Raw genomic sequence first — 10,847 nt, forward strand, 5'->3', positions numbered from 1 at the left:
AGACATATTTGGTCCTCCGGAAGCGTGCGCGGCTCGGGTAAGACAGTCCCTTCATAGCACGGCGGCTACGTATGGGTGGAGCACACTTTAGATTTTCCTTTTTTTTTTTTTTTTTTTATAAAGATAAAAAACAAAATGCATTTTCAAAGCGGTGCCCGCTCGTCGTCAACAGCCGCGAAGAGCTCGTTGGGGGACGGCCGTAAAGTTTGTCCTGCTGGCGCTCGGACCCTCGGCTTCTAAAATGGCTGGCTGGAGGTTCGAGGAAGAAGCAGCGGTGCGGCGGTCTCCCTTCCTGCACACATAAGATGTAAATATAACTCTCGTGTGCTTGCTTCTCGGATGTCGGGACGACGCGTCAGTGTGCCGGCCGGCGACGTCGCGGGTTCGATACCCCCCCCCGCCCCCCGTCACGGCGCAATGACAGCTCGCACCCTGGACTGTGGATAATGGCGTCCTGCTATTCAGCTTGTCTCTTATCGCCTTCTCTTCTTTTGCGACACAGGCAGAGCCACTAACACGTTTTTTTAAATAATCATATAATTCCCACGGTGTGCTTCGATGAGGAAGTAGGAGAGACGACATGCAGTGTGCTTCGCTACACCCACACACGAGCCCTTTAAGATTTGTTTTGCAACGTGTTTTATAATTTAACAGAGTGTCAGTGAACGTCACATTTGATAGGATGTCGTGGAGTTTGGTGAGATCACGTGACAGGCTCATTAGCATCTCGCTCACCGAACTTGACCCACATACTGCATGTGGCTCCTCGGCTTACGACAGAGTTCCGTTCTTACGGCCAGCGACGTACCGGTAACCCCAACGTGTATGGAAGTCGGAACGCGGCATAGCATATCAATAAATATCAATTTTACTACAAATATGCCCAGCAAATATAGACAATAATGATTCACAAAATCTAATGAAAAACAGTAGGCTAGGCTACGGTGGGCCGAACGACACACAAACCCATGCTAACGCAGTGGTTATGTAAACATTTTGTATAAAATACACATGTTGAGGCACAGTGGTCGACTGGTTAGCACGTCCGCCTCTCAGTGCAGTGGTCATGGGTTCGAATCCCGCCCTCCTGTGTGGAGTCAGCATGTTCTGCAAACCTGTACCCCCGTACCTGCGTGGTTTGGGGTACGCTGCATGTTGCTAAGTGCAGTGTGAAAAGGCCTTTAAGCTGTACAGTAGTCACTAACCTACATACGGTGTTCTTGCTTGCGCTAACTCATTGTGCACCATTCCTACCCTCGAAGTGTATGTCGGAGCCGTCTTAAACTGAGGACCCCTTTGATCTCGAGCCCCCTTCTACCTCCCACACATACACGTATCTGACACGTTTGTTTTGCTATGCTCATTTGACTCACTAATGTGTTGTTATGTTCTTAAATTCAAGATGTCTAAATGGGTATGAACCAAAATGGATGGTCAGCTGGCTACAAGAGGCAGCCCGGAGGTCCAAAATGGCAGCCCGTGTGCAGAATCGCACGAAGTGCCGCGCGAACAGCCAAAGAGGGATTTGCAGGGGTCAGGTTCAGAAGCAACCGGGGCAGCTAGCCTCCGGTTGCGCCCCGCCAACCAGGATGCTTTGTCAATCAACAGGAGCAAGCCAGTGGTGGGCGGGACTTGCCAGCCCGCCCCCCGGGACACGAGAGAGACTCATGGGTCAAGGCAGCCACTCAGAAACCAAATTGCGGTTCCTGCTCTGTGCCAGACGCCCAACGCCGACTCCACCATTAGACCCACCAAAGACTTGCATTTCGGTAGTGCGCGAAAAACAAACCAAATATCTATTGTGAAGACCAAGGACCACACAGGAGCGACGCACGCTAGTGGAGATGGTTTGGACGCAGAGGCCATCCCCTCGGATTTCTCAGAAGCCCTAAAAGAAACCCATATAGCCAGTGATGTTATATTACTGGGCCGGGGAGTGAAGAAAGAACATTTAGGGAGGCAAGTGGAAGACTCTCTGAAGGACTTGACCCGGGTGGAGGAGCAGAGCGAGCCGCTGGACTTGAGTCTCCCCAAGAAAAGAGAGAATCGAGACCCCAGACACGGACGCTTTCTGGACGCGTGCGACAGCTTGCTCATTATGGAGGTGGACGAATATGAGGGCGAGGGAGACCGGGATGTGGTGGAGGAGGACGAAGAGGTACCGCCTTCCTTTTACCCCGCCTCCGTCTTTGCCCAGAACCTTCTTCTCATAGACGACCAGGGCATTCCGTACACGCTCAGCCCGGACGGACTGAGGGTGCCACAAGTGGACGTCGCCGCCTGCGAGGGCCCGCTCGAGAACGAAGGGGCTTCGCAGTTGCCCGCCTCGGCAGTTTCAGACCTCGGCCAACGTTTGGCTGACGCACTAGATGCGCATTCCGGCGACGTGATGCCTTCAGGGGTTTCTGAGTCGCCGTCTCTGACGCCGCAGGTCTTGAGCAGTTTGGATACAAATTCCTCCCAAGATTCTGGACTAGCCATCCCCAACCAGCCCATCCAGATCCTTACCACCCCTCCCTCCACTGCTCCCATCCTGCTCCCCTCTGCTCCCCTGAGTCTTTCTCTTCCTCTGTCTTTCACTCCCAACGCCGCTGATGCTTCTGCCCCGATCTTCCTCCTCCTTTCCTCCGGTGACTCTACCTCCACCCCGATCGCCATCCTAAACCCCTCCACTGGTCAGCTGTCCCAGATCTCCCTTCCCCTGGCGCCCGGTAACGCGTTCGCTCAACCTGTCACGGGATTGTGCCTGAACAACCCCCCTGTGATACTACCCGGGGGATCCGGCAGCGCCCTGGCCTCTAGTCTGGCCGCCGTTTCGTCTTCGCTCATCCCTACTCACGCCGACCCCCCCGTTGGAATTGAAGCCATACCTGCCGAGCAGGTCCCGAATGAGAGCGATAAGCCATCTTCTACAACAGCAGCCGCCGCTACTTTGACGCCCGACCCCGCAGACGGCCAATTGCTGGACCCTGACCCCCTGTTGGACTCTGAACGTTTACCCCTGGATGACCACATGTACTTTTCCAGTGTCGCTGCTCCTCCCTCGCCGCCCAAACTGGAACCCCTGGACCCGCTGGACCCGCTGGACCCGTCGGAGCCCCTTTCTCCTTCAGAATCAGCCAACGACCCGTCTGCCCGGCGGGTGCTCTACTGTCAGCTGTGCCCGCGGATCTTCTTTTACCTCTCTGACCTGGAGCGCCACGCCATCACGCACTCACAGAAGAAGCCTCACGTTTGCCAGCAGTGCGGAAAAGCCTTCAAGCGCTCCAGCCATCTGCAGGTCAGTGCTGTGTGTTTGGGGACAATTGGATTCATGCCGTACATTTAGCTGTTAGCTCACAGGTGTCAAATCTATCATCAGAGATGGACACTTGAGCCTATTTTGCCGGCCCGTCCTCCGTCCGCGACCTGGGCACCCTTCCGTCGTCGTCCCTCCCTCCTTATTCATAAAAAATAAACGTCCTCGTCCTTTTAAAGCGCTTCCGTCCTTACGTTTCATCAGTCTGCCCTCGCTGGCGAAAAAAAAAAAAAAAAAAAAGTGTCCGGCAGAAGTTTCATAATAATAATTCATAAACATTTTGAAGCTCATTAGCTGGATGATTTCCTATTCACATCCACTTACCGGCTGGAAGTATCTTGTGAGCGGATTGAATTGTTTACAACTGTTTTAAGTGTCAACCAAGATAGCCTTTAGCTGCCAACACAACCACTGTCGGTCACTGACTGGCGATGTGTCAACTTTTTTGGACCGAGGACGAGTGCTCCACTACGGAACCCGCCGGGGGTACATCACGAAAATAGTTAAGATATAAACGCAATACTTTGCAATATAATGCAATCAATATTGTGAAATTTCGCAATACTGTTGCATTGTAACGCAGTACTATTGTGTTTTATTGCAACACCTTTGCCTTATAACGCACTAAGCTTTCAGTTTTTATTGCGTTATTTCGCAATAAAAATAATGATATTGAAATAACGCAGTTATTTTAGGAGAACAAAAGACTTCTACTTCCGGGTCGTAGCTTTAAGTGTACGGCGGTGCTGGCATGAGTATGAATGACGGTTTGGAGGGATTTTTCCCGCTCTAGAGATGTCTCAGACAAGGACTTACTTCACATGCAAAGCTGTGTGGTATGTACTAAATGTTACTGCAGGGAACGCACATGAAAAAAAAAAACTACAGTGTTGTTGCAGGAAGTTAAAAAAGAAGGCTTTGTAGTAATGCAGAAGGGAACAGTGGTCTTTCTTTTCAAAAGAATACAACACGCCAGTCAGTACTTGACCCGGTTAGGGACGATTACAGGGACGGACGAAAACCCACATCCGTCCTTTGTAAAAAAAAAAAATCCTCGCACTCCGTCCTCTCGTCCCCAAAATGGGCGTCTGCCCGTGCCGCTCAGCTTCTGGCTAGCAAACATGGTGACTAGCGATATGCTATAGTAAAAGCACTACTGGACCGTGATTATTAGTTTTATTTGAAAAGTCATTCAATCTGCTGTTGATTTAGTCTTCGTTCTTTTTAACAGAACCATGACCTACTATGACACCCAAAATAATTCTACATTTGAGTAATTTCACGGTTTAAACAAGTTCAACACCCTTGTGTTAGCTTTTAGCATTAGCTTGTCAACCGCCCCTCAAAACTGGATCTGTTGTTTTCTTCTGTGATTGCCAGCTACAGTAATACAAACATATTTGAGCTGTTGCTTGCTTTACACGCAATTTAGGTATCATATCACTGAGGCTAAACTTCCTGTATCCGGCGCTAACAATAAAAATTGTTTTTTGTTTTTTTTTCCCCTTGGTTTGCCAACCAATTTAACTTGGGCAGTTTAGAGTTGTAATTACAGCTTCAGTTATGTTGGTTTGAGTTACTAAACTTGGTCACGGAACAGACAACAACTCGTAAGTGAAGGTAGCACTGTGCTGTACTGTATTTTTAGCTGGGATAAAAAATGTCTCTTGTCCTTGATTCGTTCCGCCAGAGACACAAGCACATCCACACGGGTCAGAGGAACTTTGTGTGTCCCATCTGTGCCAAACGCTTCAGGGAGGCCGGCGAGCTCCAGCGCCACCAACGGGTTCACACGGGCGAGAAGCCCTACCAGTGCCAACTTTGCCACACGCGCTTCGCCGAGCGCAACACGCTGCGACGCCACACCAAGCGCAAGCACCCCTTCCACCAAGTGGCCGTGGAAATGCTCAACAACGGCGGCGTCGGCGGCCTTCGTCACGAAGAGGAGGAGGAGCCTGCCGAATGGTACAGCTCCACCGTGTCTCATCTCGAAAACTCTGATTCCGAAATGGAGACTTAAAATGTTCCAAACATACAAAGACGGGAGCACTTGCAATATTTATATTTATGTTTTGAAAGCAACTTTATTTATACGAATGTGTGCTATTCCCATTTCATTTAAAGACCCTGTAAAGTGAACTCGGAGGTTTGTTTCTAAATACATTATACTTGTTTGAAGATGTGCAAAGACTGACAACACTGTTGTGGAGATATAGCGTTACACTTTTTTTTTTTTTCCCCCGTCATTTCAGGTTGCCTGATTTTTGGGGGCGGAGCACCTTTGTTCGCCTCAGCAGTTGCGATTTGCAGTTTAGCTAGCAAGCTTTGGCTACACCCCGAAAAGGCATCTTCGCTTCAGATAGTTAGCTAGCATGGCTGCTTCAGGACGCCTGGTTGTCGGCCCCGAGTGTGCGCACGACACGGAGAGAAGGCGGAAAAGCCAGCCGACTTTTCTTTTTAAAGTCTGACGTGACAGCTAGTGTGTGGAGGCGTGTTTTACGCTGTCGTGGCCGCTTTAGAGCAGCGCCTCGTTGTTTTTTCCAACCACCATATAGGGATGTTCGGCATAAGAAGGACGCTAGTCCAAGTAGCCAAGTAGCGTCCATTTTTCCAGGTGGTAGAAGTTGTATTTGATTGACAGTTGACTGTTGAGTCGGGTGTGGTTTTAGCACATTCAGCGGACACGCCCACAACATTCGTAATTGGCGACAGTGACTTGATTTTTTTTTTTTTTTTTTTTTTTTTTTTAGAGTTTGAAGCGTCATTTTACATGCTTGCCGATTTATTTAATCCTTCAAATTTGTCCGGATTGCAACCGTCACTCTTCTCTGTGTTGTGTAGACATTTGTTTTCACTTTACAGGGACTTTAACGGCCAACAAATACTTTATCTTTAGCTTTCTGGCTGAATATTGAAATAGCGATTTTGTTGTAAATTGAAAACGTTTCCTTGAAATTGCATTCCCACACAATCAACGACGAGACCTTAAAGTGCTTAAAAATAACAGAAACTCTTCTCAGTGTCTCCTTGTATTAAGTAAGGAGAGCTGCACTACCTTGTAGTGAAATCTATATTTCTTAACAGAACAAAAACACTGTGAGTCATTTGCACTTGTTTTATTTAGCACAATATTCACTTTTTTATGTAGTGAATTCAAAACAAAAAAGAAAGCTTTCTATATTTTGTTTGCCTGCTAATTTGATGTATTTAATACATATATTTCAAGACCAAACGAGTTATTCCAACACATACAATATATATATATATGTGTATATATATATATATATATTCACATTTTGTTTATTTGTGGAGTATATTCAATTGTATTTAATACAGTTTGACAACTTCCAACGTAGTCTTTGCCCCTTTTATTTATTTATTTATTTATTTTTTTGCACATTTACACATATTAAAAAAGAAGCTCAAGGGTCATAGTCTAAACTGCTGCTCCACTGACGCTTTGGTTGTTCCTGTGTGATAACATTCCTCTTTTTTTTTTTTTCGTACTGCACTTTTACTTGTCCTCTCCATTCAGTCAGTCCGCAGAGGCCCCTCAAAAGCTGCACAGCTCCGAAAAGTTATTAAATGCTTTTTTTTTATTGCTCAAATGACCCCACTTGGTCCTTGTGACTGTCCCATCGAGAGGAAGGCGTTAAGCCTGGCTTTATTATACTTTGGCAAACAGACTTTATAGAGGGGCAGTGGAAGGAGAGGCGGGCGTGTGTGTGTGTGTGTGTGTGTGTGTGTACACATAGAGCAAAGGTTATAACAAGCTCTGAGAATAGATTGTGGTTGTGTGTGTGTGCTAAAATGTACGATTTAATTGAATCCGTGAACGGTTTGTGGGCTCAGTTCATCACTGCATGCCGCCTTTACATTTGCGAACCATCCAACAACTCACATTCCAATAGGGCATGCGGTGACTTCTACACCGCTGCTAATTATGTTATATAATGCATGAAAACAAAATTATGGCCCTTAGGTATATGACTAATCATAATGCACCAAAAACAATGCTAGTCGACAACCACCATTATTGAGTTCCTGTGGCGATCTCGGTGTTACAATAACAATAACCATAATATGAATAACAATTGTAATAATGTCTGGTCCCTGTAGTAGCAATAATAATAGTAATGATAATAATAATAAATACTGTAGTAATCTCTGGTTCTTGGTTGACTTCACTGTCCAATAATAGTAATCATCATCCTCATAATACTTTCGGGTCCTTTGGTAGGTGACTTTATCGTCGTCATTATCATGATTCTGATTATGGTGACACTAAAAAAGGAAGTTGAGTGAACTCAAAATTTCAAGGCAACAAAACTGATAACATTTTGAGTTGGACACCTCAACAAAATATTCTAAGTTTTGCTGTTGTGGTAAATAATTTTTCCCACATTTCATAACAACAACTAAAACAGAACTAATTGTATCTTGTATTCTCCCCCAATTTGAAGTTAACTTAAACCAACTCAAATTGTTTTGGAGCAAACAACTTGCTTACTTTGTTGATTGTTGCCATAATAATTGATATTTTAAAGTTTCCTTTTAAATTATGGTTTTAACCCCGTAAAAATACAAGTTGTGTTTTTTTTTTTTTTTTTGTATATGTGACCAAATAACTAACGCCCATGTTTGATCATATAAAATTATAATAGTGATTAATGGTAGTACTGTATGTTACTACTACTACTTCAACTACTTAATACACATTTTTATTAGTGTGTTTACTCATGATTTATTTTAATTTATTAAGACTTTTTAGTTAATGAATATTTGTCTATAAATATGAATTTTTTAATGTATTACACCTGTTTAATGTTTTTTTTTTTTTTTTTTTACTTCATGTTATTAATAATGCTCATTTGAGGTCCTTGAGAAGAGACTGTAGTTCACTCAGTCTACATTAAGGTCCTCAGTGCATGACGATGAATAGCAACTGATCAAACCAGCTTTGTGCAAACCGAACCGTGTGTGTGTGCGCGTGCGTGTGGCACATAGTAGAACAGGACATCAGGAGCTTTACTCTGGCAAGTCGTTGAAATGCAAAAGGTTGCAGTGCAACATTTGAATGATTGTCTCACAGTGTGAGCATTTCATTCCCCCGTGACTCCGTCTGCTCCGTGACATATTTGCTGTTTGTCGGCTCTGCTGGAACAAAAACACATTCAATTTGTGTGTACCTGAGAGTCTAAATTCAGGGGTGTGACCGGAATATTTGGCAGTGTTCATTTTGGCCACGTGAGGGCGCACTTATATCAGTGATGGGTTAGGACCTCTTCTGGCTCTCCATTTTCAGCATGCCTCTTCACTACACTCAGCTTCTGCACAATCTGTCATATTAAAAATAATGATAATAATCATAAATAAATAAATAAAAAATGCAAGTGATCGATTAACATTAGCACATTTTCTTCCCGGCTTACATGCTAATGCATGCCCGTTTTGCAGCAGGGAGCACAGTGTGAAATCTGATATTGCGCCAAGGAAAAGGTTAACATCACACAAGGCTTCAGAGCAGCATTAACACCGAGGGAGTGTTTTTGTGGGGGCAAAGAAGGTGTTAATTTGAGAGGGAGGGAGTGCAACCAGCGCTAACGAGCAATTGCTTCAATTTTACCGGAAATTATTTGTGTGAAAAGATGTGATAGGTTGAGCCTTATTCAGGTGGAAAACATACAAGGTTCATTTGGTTTTCCATACGGGCCTGCTCCATTTGCGCAAATTAAATAAAACCTTTTTGCGGCGTGTTCCATTTTGCTCCATGGCAACCATAATTGACCAATGCAGTGTTCGACTCTTGATTAGTGCACTGAAAAAAACCCAAACAACTTGTATTTTTTAAGGTGGAAAACCTTGAAAATCTAAATTATTGACATTTATGACAACAATGTTAGTCAGCACAGAAAAGCAAGCATGTTCTTTGCTCCAAAAAAATGTGAGTTGTTTTTCCTTATATCTTAAAGTTGCGAAAAGCGGGAAAGCCAATTTTCACAAACAGCAAAAATGTAAACATGAAGTTGCCCAACTAAAAATGTGATCATTTGTTGCCTTGAATTTTGAGTTCACCCATTTTTTTGTGTGTATCTTGAACCCCTCCTTTTTACATCCCATAATCTTGGTAGCAGGCTGCACGGTGCATTAGTGGTTAGCACATATGCCTGACAGGCAAGAGATTCAGGGTTCAAATCTCACAAATGGCCAATTTCTCACCTCCCGCATTCCCAAAAGTTGCTCGGTTCATTGAACTTTCCAAATTTTCCACATGTGCCCATCGATTGGCTGGTGACCAGTACAGGGTTTACCCAGCCTCTTGCCAAAATCAGCTGGGATAGGCTCCAGCTCACCCACCACCCTAATGAGGACTCGCACTACTGGATCGAATGGCTTGCCAGAGCCCAGAGCAAGTCAAATATTTGCGCCCACTGACGATTTCTGCTTTGCGCAATGCAACAATCCCCCATTTATAGACGAAATCCATAAAGTATAGTGACCAAATAATTATTTGATTATGTATATTTCAAAATGTCACGCATATAAAACCACAATATATGTATGTGAGGTGCAGGTATTATTTTTGTCCACATTAAAAGGCAGGCCTAGCTAGCATGGAAGTCATCTAATGAGAAGGTAGAGTTGCCTGGCTGTTAACTAGCTAAACCGTTAGCCACTCTGTGTTGAGAGTGACGGTGTCAGTTGAGGCTGTCGGCATGTCGTCTTAACAATGACTGCGTTTACATGCAGACAATAAACCTTTTAAAGGGAAGTCAATGCAAACATTTTTTTTTCAAGATATGTACTATGGAAGCCCACTCGTTGAAAACGGGCATTCTGATAATGCGTTTGTGGAATAAGTGTTAATCCACCCGTTTTTAGCCATCTCTGGGGGCGGCCATTTTGTCTTCTGTCGACTGAAAATGATATCACAACTGCTCACGACGACCAATCACGGCTCAGATTCAGAAAACAGGTCAGCCGTGATTGGTCGTTGTGAGCAGTTGTGATGTCATTTTCAGTCGACAGAAGCCAAAATGGCCGCCCCCGGAGATGGCTAAAAACGAGTGGATTAACTCTTATTCCACAAACGCAATATTTATCAGAATGCTTTGTTTGAACTTATGGGCCTGCTGGGAAAATATTCTCTTCTGGGTTGATTTCCGCTTTAACTCGGATTGTGACTGCACGTAAACGTAATCATTGTCCTTGTGTTTACTGTATTTGAAGCTTATAAGCTTCGCAGTAAAACATCACAGCCACCCCGACTCCGGACATCATTTATTAGACCATGCCCCTTAAATGCACACATCCACTACACAACGGATTCACTTAATTTCAGTGGTGAAAACGGATTTAATGAGTCACAAGCTCGATCAACGAAAGAATCAAACTCGTAAGACAAAATGCCACGGTGTTATTTTATTTTTTTTTTACACCCTCCTCAGCCTCCCCCAATGCTCTTTAGCCTGTTTTCCCATCAGCCCCTGCAGCGCTCCCACGTTGCCGCCGTCATTACGACTTGGCTGCCGCATGCCCCCACACTGCC

The 10,847-nt window shown here is 44.8% G+C and overlaps 1 protein-coding gene across 2 annotated transcripts; it reads left to right on the forward strand.

Annotated features, from left to right (window-relative positions):
* The first annotated feature begins 30 nt into the window (after nucleotides 1-30).
* On the forward strand, nucleotides 31-6,917 carry LOC147143183 (uncharacterized). Of its 2 annotated transcripts, none has more exons than XM_086039377.1 (3): nucleotides 31-307; nucleotides 1,403-3,280; nucleotides 4,989-6,916. In XM_086039377.1, the coding sequence occupies exons 2-3, from the start codon at nucleotides 1,427-1,429 to the stop codon at nucleotides 5,316-5,318; spliced, it is 2,184 nt and encodes a 727-aa protein (XP_085895503.1). In that variant the 5' UTR covers nucleotides 31-307; nucleotides 1,403-1,426; the 3' UTR covers nucleotides 5,319-6,916. The 2 variants fall into 2 exon arrangements, with proteins under 2 accessions (XP_085895503.1, XP_085895504.1); XM_086039378.1 differs by lacking the exon at nucleotides 31-307 and adding an exon at nucleotides 733-810 and having other exon boundaries at nucleotides 4,989-6,917.
* The last annotated feature ends 3,930 nt before the right edge of the window (nucleotides 6,918-10,847 follow it).

The sequence above is a fragment of the Filicampus tigris genome, chromosome 8 (assembly GCF_054856515.1).
Source record: "Filicampus tigris isolate MCC_2025a chromosome 8, RoL_Ftig_1.0, whole genome shotgun sequence".
NCBI classification, from domain to species: Eukaryota; Metazoa; Chordata; class Actinopteri; order Syngnathiformes; family Syngnathidae; genus Filicampus; species Filicampus tigris.